Source organism: Oncorhynchus clarkii, chromosome 29, assembly GCF_045791955.1.
Source record: "Oncorhynchus clarkii lewisi isolate Uvic-CL-2024 chromosome 29, UVic_Ocla_1.0, whole genome shotgun sequence".
NCBI classification, from domain to species: domain Eukaryota; kingdom Metazoa; phylum Chordata; class Actinopteri; order Salmoniformes; family Salmonidae; genus Oncorhynchus; species Oncorhynchus clarkii.
In genome coordinates, this window is record NC_092175.1 from 28036893 (window position 1) to 28056864 (window position 19972).

The 19972-nt window shown below is 40.8% G+C and overlaps 1 protein-coding gene and 4 non-coding genes across 6 annotated transcripts; 3 read left to right on the forward strand and 2 right to left on the reverse strand.

Moving 5' to 3' along the window:
* The first annotated feature begins 4981 nt into the window (after positions 1-4981).
* Positions 4982-5115, forward strand: LOC139388851 (U8 small nucleolar RNA). Its single transcript, XR_011629374.1, has one exon. It is a non-coding gene; the product is annotated as a U8 small nucleolar RNA (small nucleolar RNA).
* Positions 5116-5470: 355 nt separating this feature from the next.
* Positions 5471-5552, forward strand: trnas-gcu (transfer RNA serine (anticodon GCU)). Its single transcript has one exon. It is a non-coding gene; the product is annotated as a tRNA-Ser (tRNA).
* Positions 5553-5908: 356 nt separating this feature from the next.
* trnat-agu (transfer RNA threonine (anticodon AGU)) lies at positions 5909-5982 on the forward strand. The gene has a single exon. It is a non-coding gene; the product is annotated as a tRNA-Thr (tRNA).
* Positions 5983-6440: 458 nt separating this feature from the next.
* On the reverse strand, positions 6441-6522 carry trnal-uag (transfer RNA leucine (anticodon UAG)). The gene has a single exon. It is a non-coding gene; the product is annotated as a tRNA-Leu (tRNA).
* A 239-nt stretch (positions 6523-6761) lies between these two features.
* On the reverse strand, positions 6762-19605 carry LOC139388734 (uncharacterized). Of its 2 annotated transcripts, XM_071135608.1 has the most exons (5): positions 19252-19605; positions 11648-11705; positions 11362-11394; positions 8015-8172; positions 6762-7822 (listed from the first exon to the last, which is right to left on the reverse strand). In XM_071135608.1, exons 2-5 carry the CDS (start codon positions 11694-11696, stop codon positions 7121-7123), a joined length of 942 nt encoding a protein of 313 aa, XP_070991709.1. In that variant the 5' UTR covers positions 11697-11705; positions 19252-19605; the 3' UTR covers positions 6762-7120. The 2 variants fall into 2 exon arrangements, with proteins under 2 accessions (XP_070991709.1, XP_070991708.1); XM_071135607.1 differs by lacking the exon at positions 19252-19605 and having other exon boundaries at positions 11648-11780.
* Between the last annotated feature and the right edge of the window lie 367 nt (positions 19606-19972).

The following is a 19972-nucleotide window of genomic DNA, read 5'->3' on the forward strand; positions in this document are numbered from 1 at the left end:
CTGGGGCATGGTCCTAGGGCTCAGGTCCTCAGAGAGAGAGAAAGAAAGAGAGAATTAGAGAGAGCATATGTGGGGTGGCCAGTCCTCTTCTGGCTGTGCCGGGTGGAGATTATAACAGAACATGGCCAAGATGTTCAAATGTTCATAAATGACCAGCATGGTCGAATAATAATAAGGCAGAACAGTTGAAACTGGAGCAGCAGCACGGCCAGGTGGACTGGGGACAGCAAGGAGTCATCATGTCAGGTAGTCCTGGGGCATGGTCCTAGGGCTCAGGTCCTCCGAGAGAGAGAAAGAAAGAGAGAAGGAGAGAATTAGAGAACGCACACTTAGATTCACACAAGACACCGAATAGGACAGGAGAAGTACTCCAGATATAACAAACTGACCCTAGCCCCCCGACACATAAACTACTGCAGCATAAATACTGGAGGCTGAGACAGGAGGGGTCAGGAGACACTGTGGCCCCATCCGAGGACACCCTCGGACAGGGCCAAACAGGAAGGATATAACCCCACCCACTTTGCCAAAGCACAGCCCCCAAACCACTAGAGGGATATCTTCAACCACCAACTTACCATCCTGAGACAAGGCTGAGTATAGCCCACAAAGATCTCCGCCATGGCACAACCCAAGGGGGGGCGCCAACCCAGACAGGATGACCACATCAGTGAATCAACCCACTCAGGTGACGCACCCCTTCCAGGGACGGCATGAGAGAGCCCCAGTAAGCCAGTTATAACATATAACCCATATGACCCAACATACAAAGTGATATGTTCTTACAATTTGTAGTCTATGACATTTGAGATTTACATATGACCATTTTTCCCAAAGCAGTTTGGATGTAGTGAACAACTTTTACAAATTAACTTTAGTTAAGTAAACTATATTTTTCTTAATGGTAGCTTTCGTTTAGTTTTACTTCTTCCAGTGTTAAGTAATTGGTTACTTGGTAAACTATAATTTCAGAGTTGCTTCCCCAACACTGTTTGCCAAACAGTAAATTCATTAACAGTTTCAAAATGTCTACATGCGTGTCACATTACTGAAGTGTGTTATCAAATTATGTGCAGCATGAGTGAGGAGCTAGCAGTTGCAACACAGAGGTTCTTCATGACAGGCTCGTTAGAAATGAGTGGCGCCGGGCTGTACCTTGCAGCAGTTTGACACAAGAGGCACCGTGCTCTCGCGCTGTAAAGGGACATCGGCTGCACTGATTGACTAGATAGTTGATAGACTAGCAAAGGGCTACCAAAAAGATCAACCCGACAGATTATCGGTCGTTCTCTATTTGGCTCTCATTCAAATTAGCTCCAATGTTGTATTTTTTAAATCTTGTTCACTCTCTTAAACTAAATACCATGACTGTTTTCTCATTCGCTGGGAATGTTGTTTGGAAAGTCTGATACAATATAATTTGGTTGATATCGTTATCAACCTGCATAACCCTTAAAAATATAAACGTTAATGTGCAGGCTGTGCTATTAGTGGTTCTTTTTTTCTGTTGCAAAAAAGCATTTATTTTTGCTAAAATTGTATTCATTTTGTCAACAATAACTGTGATGAAAGATATTAGTCAACAACGTATTTTTCCTGACGAAAACTAATGACAATAACGAGACCAGATGTCCTGAAAGAAACGATAACTATAACAATTTATTAAAATTTTTGTTTGACGAAAATGTAACAAGATGAGAAATCCACATGAGACTAATGGACATTCAATTTGACATGAAGCTCCTTTTAATCTGTTTTGTCCAATCATAAATGCATGCCTTTGCAGAATATTTTGTGCAATCTTCTCATTGGTGGGTAATGCCCTTCAATTGTGCAAGTTGTGCAAGCCGTCACATCAGTCAACCCTCTCTCTCTTTTGAATTGATATGCGCAGCCAGGAAACGTCAATTGTAATTTGCCAAAATAAGAAACAATAATGTTTTTGATCATCTTTGTTTTCATATAGGCCAATTTTGCTCTAATCACACCAGAAGCTATATTTGCCATGTCCGCTGTTATTCATTTATCTATGTTGCTGCACTCGTGATCCTTAAATGTGAGTTGCGGTTGTTTTTCTTTGTTCAATTGGAAAAACGAATGCTATTTGCTGAATACTAGTAGTGAAAGCACTGTTATTTACCATACTCCGAGGGATATGATGGGGGAGAAAATCAGAGCTGTAAATTGTTTAACCTGCAACCAAGGCTATATAGCCTATACATGGTTAATTATGGCTGGCATTGGTTCAAATCTGCCATAATAACAATGTTGCCAGCTAAGGTATACGAGGGGATGGTAGGCCTAGTTGGACAAGGCTATCTGTGCACAAGATGGAAGATAAAGGTAAATATTATTTAATTGAAAGAAAATGCACAGACTATTTAGTTGACTATAATGACTGTGACTAAAACTAGACAAAAAAATGACCAGACTTTTAGTCGACTGATAATAAAAATGTTACGAAGGATGAAATTACTAAAATGTGACTAAGACTTAAAGGTATTTTAAGACTAAATCTAAGACTAAAACTAAATCTAAAATACTCAAGCTAATACTAAACTAATACTAAAACTAAATCTAAAATAGCTGCCAGAATTAACAATATCCAGTAGTTTGCTAAACCGCACATGGCAAAAAAGTCCACTGAACAAAAATATAAACGCAACACATAAAATGTTGGTCCCATGTTTCATGAGCTGATCCCAGACATGTACCATATGCACAAAAAGCTTATTTCACTTAAATTGTGTGCACAAATTTGTTTATATCCCTGTTAGTGAGCATTTCTCCTTTGATAATTCATCCTCCTGACAGGCGTGGCATATCAAGAATCTGATTAAACAGCATGATCATTACACAAGTGCACCTTGTGCTAGTGAGAATAAAAAGCCACTCTAAAATGTGTAGTTTTGTCACACAACACAATGCCACATATGGCTCAAGTTTTGAGGGAGCGTGAAATTGGCAGGCTGACTGCAGGAATGTCCACCAAAGCTGATGCCAGATAATTTAATGTTAATTTCTCTACCATAAGCCACCTCAAATGCTGTTTTAGAGAATTTGGCAGTACGTCCAACCGGCCTCACAACCGCACACCACATGTGACCATGCCAGCCAAGGATCTCGCCTTCTTCACCAGCGTGATCGTCTGAGACCAGCCACCCAGACAGCTGATGAAACTGTGTGTTTGCACAACCAGATAATTTCTGCACAAACTGTCAGTAAACGTCTCAGGGAAGCTCATCTGCTTGCTCGTCGTCCTCACCAGGGGTTTGACCTGACTGCAGTTTGGCGTCATAACCAACTTCAGTGGGCAAATGCTCACCTTCGATGGCCACTGGCACGCTGGAGAAGTGTGCTCTTCACGGATGAATCCCGGTTTCAACTGTACCGTGCAGATGGCAGACAGGGTGTATGGCGTCGTGTGGGGGCGAGAGGTAAGCTGATGTCTACGTTGTGAACAGAGTTCCCAATGGTGGTGGGGTTATGGTATGGGCAGGCATAAACCAGGGACAACAAACACAATTGCATTTTATCTATGGCAATTTCAATGCACAGAGATACGATAATAGATCCTGAGGCCCATTGTTGTGCCATTCATCCGTCGCCTTCACCTCATGTTACAGCATGATAATGCACAGCCCCATGTCGCTAGGATGTGTACACAGTTCCTGGAAGCTGAAAATGTCCCAGTTCTTCCATGGCCTGCATACTCACCAGACATGTCACCAATTGAGCATGTTTTGGATGCTCTGGATCGACAAACATGACAGCGTGTTCCAGTTCCCGCCAATATCCAGCAACTTTGCACAGCCATTGAACATCTATACGAAGGAGATGTGTCGCGCTGCATAAGGCAAATGGTGGTCACACCAGATACTAACTGGTTTTCTGATCCACGCCCCTACCTTTTTTTATTTTATTTGACCAACATAGGCATATCTGTATTCCCAGTCATGTGAAATCCATAGATTAGGGCCTAATGTATTTATTTTAATTGACTGATTTCCTTATATGAACTGTAACTCTGTAATATCTTTGAAATTGTTGCATGTTGCGTGTGTATTTTTGTTCACTGTAATTAACTACTGAAAACACTGCAAAGATTTGAATTTAGTTAAACTACCATCAAGCCACTGCAAAATGTAGCTGAATTATTAGTTGAATTATATGTAGTGGCGCTACTCCCCAAGTATGTGTAGTGTAATACCTAATGTGGCATGGTGACAGGGAGTGATATAGGCTAGGAGCAGATAGGAATTAAAACATGAAGGAAAACATTATCTGTAACTTTAATTCATCAGTAAATTCATATTGAAATACACTGGCTGCTGCTAAAACTGTTTTCTGGGTCCAACTGTTGAATCTGTTTTCGAAGTGTGTTTCTTTCGGTCACTGTCACGATAAGCAAGTGCAAAATACATTTCCATGGGAGCACAGTCTTGCGAGTTTGATGTTGTGTTTGTACATTTCTGCTGCGTACAGCATCAGAGCACCTTTGCCATCACCAGTAAACGGGATCAGTGCTGGAGTAGCAGTCTCGCGAGAGCTAATTTATTTCGTGTTTTATCTTTTGTATTTATTCAGCGAAATAGCACAGTAATTAGGACGAAGTTCCCCGCACAAGGTTTGCTTGTAGAAATAAATGGTTGTACTTTATATGATAGAACAAATGTTACATTTAAAAAACAAATAAACGAACTGGAGTAAGCACCAATCGGAAGGCTGGTGGTGCTGAGATTATGCTAATATTCGCCGCAAAGCATTCTCATCAAATAAGCAGAGGATCTTGATGTTTCATGACATGTGCGTATATATAACGATAGGCATACAAAATATCAACTTTTGGAAGGTGCTGACGTGGACTTAAAATTAGAAATATATCAGTATCGTCTAAAAAAAAAAATGTTTTAACCTTGTAACCATGACCTAAAATGACTTGCCACGCATACTTGACCATCGCTGCCATGTTCTCAACCCATCGTCAGTGAGGTATATCCTTACCTGTTACTTCAGAAATGAAGTATCAGAACATGATGAATGGAGATAGATGAGAAATGATTATTCTCACCTGGTCCTCGGAGAAACGCAACACTCCGAGGATCCTATTCTGATTAAATGACGACGTAAAACGTTTTGTTAAATGAAAGTCAGAAGTTCTGAAAGAGTAGTTATTTTTTTCAATAGTTTGAAATAAATAAATACAAACGCAGTGCCCGGTACATCTAACAAATTCTAGCGAACTGATTTGAAAACTTGATTACTTCCGCCCATGCACACAGATAACATTCCCTAAAAACACGCCATTCCGAAACGGCTAGTGACTTTTCTGTAGCAGGTTGTAATTTACGCAGCAGGTTTGGAGAATTAAGTTATGGGGAATAGTATTGACATCTCAAATCCGTTAGAAGGCAAAAAAATATGTCATTTGTGAGATATTCATAAACATTATGCAATTAATGTATGTGGTGACGAGGTGGCCGAGTGGTTAAGGCGATGGACTGCTAATCCATTGTGCTCTGCACGCGTGGGTTCGAATCCCATCCTCGTCGGTGGAAGAGATTTTGTCCTGGATGTGAGATCTGGAATTGTAGTTTGTTTTCGTTTCACATTGCATTGCAAATGTTACGTTATTTCTAAACGAGTATTTAGGAAAATCAAATTCATGGTGATTTTTGCCTCTATGCAAAGTAATTCAATGTAGGCCTGTACATTTTCTATATTTGACTACGGCAATTACAGGACTGGGTCAGAGCGATACAATTGAAATGCAGACTTCTACTTTATTTCGTGACCTTTAATAAATAACATTATATTAATAAGTATAGACTGAATTACGCTATAACGTCGTAAAAGTTAAATAGATGGACAGCGTACAAAAAACATTTCGCTTCTTTTTTCTACCAGTGGTGCCGTGGCTTAGTTGGTTAAAGCGCCTGTCTAGTAAACAGGAGATCCTGAGTTCGAATCTCAGCGGTGCCTTTTACAACAGAATGTCGGCCACGCTACCTTACAGAATGTTGCTAAATTAGTCATTTTTATGTGCTTTGAAGTATACACTAGCTATATTCCTACAGTCGCTGTTATGTGTATTCCACCATGTTTATATGTTACTGAACGAACAAGCTCTCAATTAGATGTTCATCTATGATTCTCAAACGTCAAATTTCGAAGTGTTTAAGGTTAAATTTAGGCACTAACTCCGGATTTTTAAGGTTAAGTTTAGGCATTAACTCCGAATGGTTAAGGTAAGTAAGGGTTAAGATTTAGGTTTTAAAAAACGACTTTCTATCGCTGGATTCGAACATACAACCGGAGACAGCCGCTTACCCCAGCAAAAACAAGACCTGCTCAAAATAACACACTGCTAACCACAATCTTCCGACGTCCTCGGACATGTAATGACTTGAATCACGGGTGACCTGGCCTAAAAACGCAAATGGCAGCGGTGGGATTCGAACCCACGCCTCCTGAGAGACTGGAGCCTAAATCCAGCGCCTTAGACCGCTCGGCCACGCTACCTTACAGAAACTCAGGAGAAATGTTTTCCAAAACACAAGTCATAGTCAGCTAGCTACATGGTAATCATTTTTGTGTTGCTTCAGCGTCCCTTATTACATACTCACTAGCACACACATACTGTATGTCGTCCTGCTAATTACTCTAGCTAGCATTAGTTTGTAGTAACAGCATCCAAATCTAACAAAATGCACACACAAAAAAAGTTGTACTATTCCTACACATTTTAAATCTACAAAACAGACTGTCCAGATAGATCGTTTAATTTATAGTTTCAGTTCTCACCGCTGGAGGGCGACCTTTTACCACAAACAATTTCAAATGGGACGTGACACTTAATTTTTGTTAATATTAATTGATAACAGACACACACACACGTTGAATACAATAAATTATAAGTCCGTTGTCTCTACAACTCAAAACAATATTCTCTGATGGAACTGAGAAATGTCATACATGTGGGGAAATTGTTGTGTTTGTGTACAATTGTGTTTGTTATGGTTTTGCTCACAGTCCTACCTGTATTTGGTAAATGACCTTCTGTTGTATTGCAGTACTAATGTGTTATGTTTGTACTTAGATAAACAAAACAAAAAACTGTCTACTGGGGGTCAGGTGCTGGGTCGGAATAGTGGTAAGGGTCAAAAAGGTCACGCCCCCAATCATAAGGGTCAGAAGGTGCTACTGTGTCCTCGGTGGCCATTTCTTCTTCTTCTTCCTCCTCCTCCTCCTCCTCAACAGGGGCCACCACAACAGGTGGGAAAGTAGGGGGTGGTGGTGGCTCAGTCACCTGGACAGAGCGAGGTGGGTGATCGATCAGGCAGTCAGGGTCCCAGTAAGGGTCGCAGTCATACTCCATCCCTTTAATGACAATGGGAGAAGGAGGTGGGAGAGACTTCTTAGGAGGGGTTGGAGGTGGGGGAGGTGATTCAACAGCTGGCTCCGCAGGTCCGGCAGCGGCTATGACCACCTTGCCGGTTTGGGGTTTGCAGGTAGGGTTGTAGCGTGGGTCACAGAGGACTGGGATGGCCCCTGCAGGCAGGTAAACGATGTGAGCTTTACAGAGGGGGTCTTTGGGGTTACACAGATAAAGGACATCAGCCTCAGTTAGAGAAAGTGGTGCTGGTGTAGTAGGAGGGGGCTGAGTGGTAGGAGGCACTGTGGTGGTGGTAGGAGCTGCGGTGGTAGGTGGAGGGGTTATCACACCCAGGGCATTCTGGTAGCTGGAGGCGTCTGGCCCATAGACCTGCTCTAGGTGACGCATCTGCTGATACAGTATCCTGATCTTGTCAATCTCATACAGCTGGGAGAAATGGAGAGAGAGAGATCCACACAGGATTTGAGAATGAGAGGGAGGGAAAGAGAAAATAAGTAATCAGATTGGTTGAGGGATGGACAGATGACAAGAACCTGAATTAAATATTGTTTAAGATTCATTATAATGCTGAAATAAAATTAAAATAAATCTCTCTCATGATGTGATCCCTTTACTCACTCCTTCAATATGGCCTATGCTGTTGTAGAATTTGTAGTAGGACTGGAAATCAGGCGTGCCGCGGTGCCACTTGGGGTCCGGGTTGATGTTCCGTTTGGAGCGTGACTGAGACAGGAAGCCATGAGCCTGGGCAGAGTCGATGCTGACCTCCCCTACAGCTGCATTTAATGACAGGAATCATGGTGGGAGAGAGGGTGGATGGAGACAAAACATTTAAGCAAAATAATTAGAAAACCTATTTTTTTCTCACACACACACACACACACACACACACACACACACACACACACACACACACACACACACACACACACACACACACACACACACACACACACACACACACACACACACACACACACACACACACACACACACACACACACATAAATCAAAGAGTAGGCTACCCAGTAAAACAAGCATGTGCCGATGTTGTATTTTCTAATATTAGGGTCATTCCACGAAATGAGTGCCTTTTGCATCCCTTTGATATTTTAAGTAGAACAATATATCGAATTTTAAACGCCTGCTATATTAAATGAAGTGCCCTTTAATATAGAGCACATGGAGAATTCAATAAATCTTATTTTGAATACGAAAAAGCATTTAGCATTTTGACATGTCCCTCCATCAACCCTGTGTTACTTCTAGGAAGATTTTAACCCATTTAATCCCCAAAGTTTCACCATCTTTGTAAAGCCCTAGTTATTTTTTGCTTTGACAAAGTTATTTCTGAAGATTATTATTTATTTCACGTGATTAGTGTTCATTTACGTTTTTTTCCCTCATTTTAAGGTCAACCCTGTTTTGTGAACTGAACTCTCGTTTTAATATGGTGAAACATTTTATTTTTTCAAAAGAAACATTGAACATCAAATAGTCAAATCATAGTGTAAATGCAAGTGAGCTGTTTTGGCCATTTTCTGGTGTTTTGTGGTGGAAAACTGAGGGTGTCAAGCGTAACACATCAACCCTGTTACCCATAGATAGACAAGCGTAACACATCAACCCTGTTACCCATAGATAGACAAGCGTAACACATCAACCCTGTTACCCATAGAGATAGACAAGCGTAACACATCAACCCTGTTACCCATAGAGATAGACAAGCGTAACACATCAACCCTGTTACCCATAGAGATAGACAGGCTAACACATCAACCCTGTTACCCATAAAGATAGACAGGCTAACACATCAACCCTGTTACCCATAGATAGACAGGCTAACACATCAACCCTGTTACCCATAGAGATAGACAGGCTAACACATCAACCCTGTTACCCATAGATAGACAGGCTAACACATCAACCCTGTTACCCATAGAGATAGACAGGCTAACACATCAACCCTGTTACCCATAGATAGACAGGCTAACACGTCAACCCTGTTACCCATAGATAGACAGGCTAACACATCAACCCTGTTACCCATAGAGATAGACAGGCTAACACATCAACCCTGTTACCCATAGATAGACAGGCTAACACATCAACCCTGTTACCCATAGATAGACAGGCTAACACGTCAACCCTGTTACCCATAGATAGACAGGCTAACACATCAACCCTGTTACCATAGAGATAGACAGGCTAACACGTCAACCCTGTTACCCATAGATAGACAGGCTAACACATCAACCCTGTTACCCATAGATAGACAGGCTAACACATCAACCCTGTTACCCATAGAGATAGACAGGCTAACACATCAACCCTGTTACCCATAGATAGACAGGTTTAACACATCAACCCTGTTACCCAGAGATAGACAGGCTAACACGTCAACCCTGTTACCCATAGATAGACAGGCTAACACGTCAACCCTGTTACCCATAGATAGACAGGCTAACACGTCAACCCTGTTACCCATAGATAGACAGGCTAACACATCAACCCTGTTACCCATAGAGATAGACAGGCTAACACATCAACCCTGTTACCCATAGATAGACAGGCTAACACGTCAACCCTGTTACCCATAGATAGACAGGCTAACACATCAACCCTGTTACCCATAGATAGACAGGCTAACACGTCAACCCTGTTACCCATAGAGATAGACAGGCTAACACATCAACCCTGTTACCCATAGATAGACAGGCTAACACGTCAACCCTGTTACCCATAGATAGACAGGCTAACACATCAACCCTGTTACCCATAGATAGACAGGCTAACACGTCAACCCTGTTACCCATAGATAGACAGGCTAACACATCAACCCTGTTACCCATAGATAGACAGGCTAACACGTCAACCCTGTTACCCATAGATAGACAGGCTAACACGTCAACCCTGTTACCCATAGATAGACAGGCTAACACATCAACCCTGTTACCCATAGATAGACAGGCTAACACATCAACCCTGTTACCCATAGATAGACAGGCTAACACATCAACCCTGTTACCCATAGATAGACAGGCTAACACGTCAACCCTGTTACCCATAGATAGACAGGCTAACACGTCAACCCTGTTACCCATAGATAGACAGGCTAACACATCAACCCTGTTACCCATAGATAGACAGGCTAACACATCAACCCTGTTACCCATAGATAGACAGGCTAACACATCAACCCTGTTACCCATAGATAGACAGGCTAACACATCAACCCTGTTACCCATAGATAGACAGGCTAACACATCAACCCTGTTACCCATAGATAGACAGGCTAACACATCAACCCTGTTACCCATAGAGATAGACAGGCTAACACGTCAACCCTGTTACCCATAGAGATAGACAGGCTAACACGTCAACCCTGTTACCCATAGAGATAGACAGGCTAACACATCAACCCTGTTACCCATAGATAGACAGGCTAACACGTCAACCCTGTTACCCATAGATAGACAGGCTAACACGTCAACCCTGTTACCCATAGATAGACAGGCTAACACGTCAACCCTGTTACCCATAGATAGACAGGCTAACACATCAACCCTGTTACCCATAGATAGACAGGCTAACACATCAACCCTGTTACCCATAGATAGACAGGCTAACACATCAACCCTGTTACCCATAGAGATAGACAGGCTAACACGTCAACCCTGTTACCCATAGAGATAGACAGGCTAACACGTCAACCCTGTTACCCATAGATAGACAGGCTAGAAATGTTTTAACAATGTCATTTTCTTTGTGCAGCTTGCAGTCAATGGTTCCTTTATTTAGCACTTAAAAGGCACTAAGTCTTTCAACCTTTTGAGATGGGAAAATGTGTTTTTTTATTAAGTTGAATATGTGTGTGCTCATTATGACAGAACGTTCCAATCAAAAGTTTTTTTGACCAAGTTACACTTCTCAAAATGCACACAATTGGTGGAACGACTCATTACCTCTAGCCTTCAGAGGTGTAGCATCCAGCAAACCTGCAGAAAGGGATCAGGGGTAGAGGAAACAAACGGGGTCAGAGGAGGAGAGGCGGCTTTTGCTCCCGAAATATCTGCACTCAGAACTTTATGAAAACAATATAACATTTTCTATTTCATAAAAATCTCTTTGCATTATCACTTGCATCTACTGAAAGAATCTTACTTTTGCAATAGAAAGATAATACCCCATTCTATAGGCTATATTTAGTTGCCATCTAGGCATAAATGTTGGTTTCATGTGGAAACAGACCTGGCAGTAGACAGCATAGTGTCCCCGTCAGGAGAACCTGAACAATCATCCTTGCGCCCTGGAGAACACACAGGAAGAAGCATGACTGGCGTCAAATACAGCTTGAATTCTGTTTTGATTATAGAACACACTAACATGCTCACCCAGTAGAGTTGTACTGGCATACAGACCAGCTGCATGTGCCAGGATGATCAGAGATAAACTGACAATTCACAATGCTCCAGTTCCTCTCATATTTGAAACTACGTCAACATTAGCCTGTACTACCTGCATAAAATAATAGCTAATCTAGATGACTTCACAACAAGATTTTAATTTACCCCATGAATCACTTCAATCATCATTGTTGTTCTTATAACAGATTAATTACATTACACAGGAGCCTAAACTGGAATATAAAGATTTTCCCACTTCACTACAGAAAAGTCTGTTTTAGGTACGCAATCAACCTTTCCCAATAATGATAAATATATGAATTGAATTAACCTAGCCAGGCCTCTTGACCACCCTAATGATCAAAGTATATATCATATTAAGTACATAATCTGCAAATCATATTCTTACTTACCTGTACTTGGATCTCTTCACAGTCTAGTCTCAGCCAGACAACTATACAGTTCATAAATACTGTACTCAACACCACTCATAATTTGGGTGCTTTCCATTGGCTATTGACACCAAGTAACTCCACCCCTTGCACCTCTACCATAATTTTCTTCTTGATATGTGGAAATGGTTAAAGCGCTCATTAAGCGCTATTATAAGTGCGTACACAAGGGTAATAAAGTCAAACTTCAAATTAAATCCAACGCGCTGTACAATGGTGACATCCAGACACCCGCTGAGGGCTGAAAGCGTGCATGGGGAGGCAGGGTTCCTTGATGTTATGGCCCCACTCCAGCAGCATATGGTCCTGTTAGAAATACTCAGAAGAAGATCTTAACTCACAAATACATTGTAGGCCACCTCTTTATGTCATATCACTACCAGTATGGTATGGCATGAACCTCATCACCTGCATGCATGTAGGTCAAATTTGTTCATACATTTCCCAATACAGAATACTTTCCCAAGTTTTTCAAAAAGGTCGAATACAGCCATTTTTATCTCAATATCAAATCATTTCTGGGTAAGAATAAAGTCTCTTACTGTGATTATTTTTGACCATTTTAATTTAAAACAAACAAAAACAGCTTCTTAGCAAGCAATTTCTCAAGCAAGAATTTTGCTAGGACTGTCAGGGAGTGTTCTGAGTGGGGAGGGGGAAACGGAAAATGAGCTGTTATTAGCAGAGAGGGTTGGAACCATCTTTCTTATTGGTCTATTAACTCATTTGCCGCATGGTGATGTCACCATGGAAGGCCAAAACTCCCTTCCACCATGACATTTCAGACAGTCTTTTCAAACAGCTCAAACAACAGGGATTTATCATTATTTTCACAATTTCACATATTATTGCAACCTCATAGTATGAAAATATATATAACACACAAGAAAATCGTGTTTTTGACTGCACTGGGCCTTTAAGCTCTGTTCAGAGGTGTGTTGGACTCGAAAGGGGGTAATACAAAACAGCTATTTTCCTGACGAAACCTGGTTGAACGGCAAAAGTAACCCCTTCTCACAAAACAGATGGAGTTTTTCGTTTTAACGTCCGTTACTTGGCAAATTAAACATTTGGTTGGGGGTGTACGGTTGACTTCTGTTTCAGTAAATACTGCTTAAAAATGATACCAAAACCGCTCTTTACCACCTTGTTACTAGAAATGACAACACCTGCGTTTCTTTGATGGTCAAGTAAATATATAAGACAGGCTAAAAGTACATTGAACATAACCACATAGCACCCATATATGTCATCAGTAACAGTTTGCACTGTCAGACATTCAAATTCTATGGCTCTAGGTTACGTTTCTTTTTTACCCTTGCTTCGGGGAATTTAGCCAGAACACCGGGGTTAACACCCTTACTCTTACGATAAGTGCCATGGTCTCTTTAGTGACCACAGAGAGTCAGGACATCCGTTTAACCTCCCATCCGAAAGACAGCACCCTACACAGGGCAATGTCCCCAATCACTGCCCTAGGGCATTGGTAGAAAGGAGTCTACATGAGAGAAATGAGCATAGGATACACACACACACACAGCAAGCTTCTGTCAAATTGCTGTCAGAGATTACATTGCGCTACTTTATGATCACCCTGAGGGAGACAAATATCACAGAAAAACATTGTACCGCTGTGATCTTTAAGGAAAATACAGGTACCCTGTCATCATGTTCTCCACCGGGAATTGAGAAAGCACAGTGAATCACTAACCTTCATAAACCAGACAGGCGCTGTGGCAAGGGGCCGCCTTGTTTACTTCTTTACTTGGATAACACAGTCACAACAATCTAAAACACATAAAATTAGTATTATGCCTGTTTGTAAACCTATAGAAATTATTATTTAAAAATGTATTTGTACATGAATGGAAAAGCGGGACTGAGGGGTGGCAATATGTCAGTAAGGGACTTCATCAGGGTTGTAGTCGTGGCAGAGGCCCCCTGAACAGGCAAGAGACGCACTTTAAGGAGGCGGAGGCGTCTCAGAGAGGTGCTTAAAACAGGTGTGAGGGGGGTGGGGTAGGAATCTGAGATATGCACTGAAACAGTGGGGAGACCCTGACAAGAAACATTCTCACCATAATAATCATATAGAATATCCTGTAATGATACAGCAGAGGATTATAAACCACTTTCATGGCCAACCTGTCCTAACCAGTATATCCCCCACCCCCTACATTAAGACAACATACTACCATTATAGGGCAGACAGTGGAGATGACTAATATATACTTTTGTGATAATACTGTTAAAAGGTAGTCTTTTCCAGTCGTGTGTCTTTGATACCTCTACAATGCTTCACATTAGGGATAAAACTGTGGTCAATAGTATTTGGGGATTTAGGCTGGGTATCTGTAAAGCACTTTGTGACTGCTGATGTAGTTCATAAAGCCCTTTTTTTTTACATTTGATTGATAGATATCAATATGGAATGAAGTTCAAAATACGTTATTCGTCACGCCTTACAAGTTGGGATGTTGTAGCTAGGAGACTGCTATCCTCCTCAAGAACAAGGGAATAGATTGGTATTGCGAAAACTTTGGTTAGTTGTCAACGTAATAATAAGTGCTACTTTGATTTACGAGTCAACATTCAAAGCTGTATTATTACAAAATACCTTCCAGCTACAGTCGAGTTCACGTCATACTTCGACAACACCTGGGGTGGTAAACTACAACTAGACAGAGTCTCAATGCAAGATGGATAGGGTCTGAACAAACACTTTATTTCTCACTTGTTTATCCAAACATACACTTCACATTTCTAATACCTTGTGTAGTGTTTGTCATGTGATCTTACGATCTTCCACTAAACTCCTATCTGTATGAGTTAACGGGCCTGTTTGCGCTGTCCCTTCCCATGTTTGTCACATGCTTCGTAAACAACAGCTGTAGTTCCGCTCCAGTGGTCGAGCTCGGCCAGTGCTGTCAGACCGAGACAAGTGCAATGCCCCTTAAGATTGCTGGCAATTGCCCAAGACTCCGCCTCTCAACACAAGCTAGTCTTAGTGGCCCCATTTAGAATGTAAAACCACATAGAAGCATAGTTAGAAGCATAGCACATGATCAGCAACTAGTTGCACTAAATTCCAACAAATTAGACAAAACAGAAATGACTGCTGGGATGTTCATACTAGAGATCCCTGGCAATGTTATTTGCGGCAACCGAGACCAAGGAATTCTTACCCTCTGGTGGAACCGGCTGAGTGGTGCACCTTATGAGTCAGAAAATGCTGGTTTTGCAGTAGGTCTGATGAGTTTATCTACTTTATCTACAAACAGCACTTTGGACACCAAGGGGCATAATGAACTAGTTCAATGGATGCCATCAATTCCAGAAAATATGTAATTGGCCAAATAGAATGAAGTAGACTTCTTGTTGGATGACCACGTCAGAGTTTAGCAGATAGGACGTCTGCTTTGTGACAGAAGTGCTCACATTGCGGTAGGTATAGGGAATAACCATTACCTGCACTGTAAGCACTTTATTACATAGTAGACAAGCTCCCCACAAAGCACAATTTTTCCACAGTCCACAACACTTACGGATGGTAAATTTGAACCAATCCTAGGGACCTGAAACCAGGCAGCGAGTTGGCAGATACAGTGCCTTCAGAAAGTTGACTTTTTCCACGTATTGTGGAAAACGTATTGTTGTGAAAACGTATTGTTGTGAATTTAGATTTTCTTGTCACTGGCCTACACACAATACCCAATAATGTCAACGTGGAATTATGTTTTTTGAAATGTCTTGAGTGAATAAGTATTCAACCCCTTTGTTATGGCAAGCCTACATACATTCAGGAGTAGACATGTGCTTACTTCTTAGGGATAGGGGGCAGTATTTTCACGTCTGGATGAAAAGCGTGCCCAAAGTAAAGTGCCTGTTACTCAGGCCCAGAAGCTAGGATATGCATATAATTAGTAGATGTGGATAGAAAACACTCTGAAGTTTCTAAAACTGCTAGAATAATGTCTACGAGTATAACAGAACTGATTTGGCAGGCAAAACCCCGAGCACAATCCATCCAGGGAAACATTTTTTTTTAGGTAATTGTGTTTTCCAATTGTTTTCTATGGGAAACCTGATTTATTAGGGCCCAGATTGCAGTTTCTATGGCTTCCACTAGATGTCAACAGTCTTTAGAAATTGGTAGATGTTTTTATTTTGAGAAATGAAGAAGTAGTGCTGTTCTTTGTATGTGTCACTCGGAGGGTCTCTAGTATTTTGATGCACGTGAACAGGAGCGCGCTCCGTGTTATTTTTCTTCGTTATTGGAAACAGATTATCCCGTCTTAAATTTTATCAATTATTTACATTTTAGGATACCGGAGGTTGGATTAGGAACGTTGTTTGAAATGTTTGGACCAAGTTTACAGGTAACTTATTAGATACTTTGTAGTCATGTTGGGCGAGTTGGAACCGGTGTATTTCTGAATCAAACGCGCTAAATAAATTGACCTTTTGGGGATATAAATAAGGAATTTATCGAACAAAACGACCATTCATTGTGTCACTGAGACATTTGAGATTGCAAAAAGAAGATATTCAAAGGTAAGGCATTTATTATATCGTTATTTCTGACTTTTGTGTCACACCTGCCTGGTTGAAAATTATTTTGTGTTTGTTTGCGGGGCGCTGTCCTCAGATAATCGCATGGTGTGCTTTCGCCATAAAGCCTTTTTTAAATCTGACACAGTGGCTGGATTAACAAGAAGTTAAGCTTTATTTTGATGCATTACACTTATATTTTCATGAATGTTGAATATTAATATTTCTGTAGTTTGAATTTGGTGCTCTGCAATTTCACCTGATGTTGTCAAATCTATCCCGCTAACGGGATTGGCGCGTTAAGGGATAGTGTTTAATTAGTATTGTGGAGTACAATAAATATTGTTTAACATGATTTTTGAATGTCTACCTCATCTCTGTACCCCACATACAGATAATTGTAAGGTCCCTCAGTCGAGCATTGATTTTCGCACACATATTCAACCACAAATACTAGGGAGGTTTTCCATTGCCTCGCAAAGAAGGGCACCGATTGGTAGATGGGTAAAAAAAACAAAAGCCTACATTCAATATCCCTTTGAGCATTGTTTAGTTATTAATTACACTTTGGATGGTGTATCAATACACCCAGTCACTACAAAGAGACAGGCGTCCTTCCTTTAGTTGCCAGAGAGGAAGAAAACCATTCAAGGATTTCACCATGAGGCGAATGGTGCCTTTAAAGAGGAAATGAAAGTGTTTTAATTAACTACCGTTCAGAAATAAAACAAAACAGACAATCATAATACCAGTCAACAATATCCAACTCCCAGTTGATGCTACAAAACCAACTTCATAAGAGGTTTTAAAAATACATTATATTTGACAAAAAATTCCATGACGTACAGTAAGGCACTGTTGGCAGAATAGATGGATGCAGTTCAATGCATGATTAATATAATTCACCAATACATTTCTTGGTAGTCCAAAAAATATTGCTGTCGGGTTGTAAATCACAGCTGGCCTGATACATTGTTTGCTGCCTTCACCTATTTGGGATGCACTGTTTCAATGACTCAATATTTTGGACAAAAACTGAAAAAAGTAACTAAGCCTGGGATTGTCAATACAATGAAACTAGCAAAGGCAATGATCACAAGTCATTCATGTGGCTAATAGGCTAGCATATATATTTATGTAGCTATTTATTTAGCAAGCTAAACACACAGAGCCTAACTTTAGCTAGTGTAGCACCACGTATCATCGGCATATTCAACAGCTTTTAAGCAATATATTACCTTCAATAGTGTTGTGATCTTGTGATCAAGCCATCAATGTTTTGTGATTTTTGATGTCATAAATTTCAGTGGAAATAACATTACTACTATAAGCTTTTTGATAAGCGGTTTACCCCCCCCCCCCAAAAAAAAATCCCATATTATTGGCATATGGTCCTCAGTTATTGGCCACCTTACTATTTTGTTCAATTACAAGATACAGTGAGGCAAAAACGTATTTAGTCAGCCACCAATTGTGCAAGTTCTCCCACTTAAAAAGATGAGAGAGGCCTGTAATTTTCATCATAGGTACACTTCAACTATGACAGACAAAATGTGGGAAAAAAATCAAGGGGTGTGAATACTTTCTGAAAACACTGTATGTCCCACAGATTGAAATAGACTGCTCCAGGCCAGGTGCAGGTACTGGGGAAATAATATTGTATCCACAACATTGGGCATGTTTAGGTCTGAATAGCATTTAATGAGACCACAATCTCAAAGAACCTTAATAATACAACATTCATTGTAAAAAAAAAATTTGTAGCCATGACCCTGGCTTGAACTAATTGGGGTGGGGGGTTGGTTAGAGGTTGATTGTAAAACAAGCGTTTCACACACGTGACCATCCCCTCACTCTCGCATACCCGACAGTCATGTAGTAATAAATGTATGCGCTATGCAACCTTATTAGAGCGCCAGTATATATATTTCAGAAAAGCTAGCTGGTTTCGAATAAATAGGTTTCAGTGAGCAGTCAATTATTTGCCAATACACTGATTGTGAAAGTACACTTCTAAAATTAGGTAATAGATTATACATGACAGATAAAACAATATAGCAAGCGTTAGGTAATTTTTGCTAGATGAAATCAACCTGGTGATGCACTTTCAGACCTAAACAAACGTTGGGATTATTGAGATTTGTCCTTACAAATTCAGCTAACATTTGTGCCACTTTCTTCAGGGGTAGCTATTTAACGTTACCCTCCTAGCTCAGAGATCCCTTTGTTGTGTAGCTAGCTAGCTAGCTAACGTTAGCAAGATGGAAAGTGGCGCGTTTAGGTTTACACGCCTGATACAACCAAGTTGTGGACAAGCTCCATAGCTCAAATTGCCTAAAGACTTGAGCATGCAAACAATTTAGTTTGATGATCAAAGCAAAATCGAGGAAACAAAAACAATCGAAAATAGGCGCGCATGCCAAACCAAAAACAATTCGTTACTAACCTTTAACTTGACTTAAAAACGCAGACTTTGTCGCCGTTTGTGCGGCTCACTTCTTACAAGCCCAAATTCCACGTTCTTCACAGAACCATTCACACAATCGCTCCAACAGCCGCTGTTTTGGTAAACAAAGAAGCACATGGCTTCACAACCATAGCGATATTCTTATTTTCTTCCGCTCATCAAATAGCTAGTACCTGCACTCTAAATGTGTTTGACCTTTCAGACATCTCAAAACATGTTGCTCTAGTGAAACTTCCATACTTTATCAACGAAACAATCCATTTTTACTTGCAAAAATATGAACGTCTTCAACATGCTTTTTCCATGTTGCAAAACAGGAATGTATTCATTACTCAGATTCCGTTGCCAAACATTTGGCAACAGAAACCGTTTACTTCAAACGGAAACGATAGCTTATATTGGGTCAAATGCAGGTAAACCCCTCTCGGTTCCGTTCGACGTTGCTTGGTTCCTAAAGTAAATGGTATAATGTTTCCATTGCAAAACCAACAGACAAAACGTTTTGCAACAGAATTAGCGTGATGAATTACACCCCAGGGCGAGCAGTGAGTCGTCCGCAGAGATCGCTGCCCGCGCGTACAGGATGGATCTTGAGGGGATTTGATTAATGTCACGGTGCACTTAATCGAACTTCTTCAGAGTGACGCATAGGGTCAGTAACTACGTACAACATTTCGATTGTACTTTTTTAAATCAATTG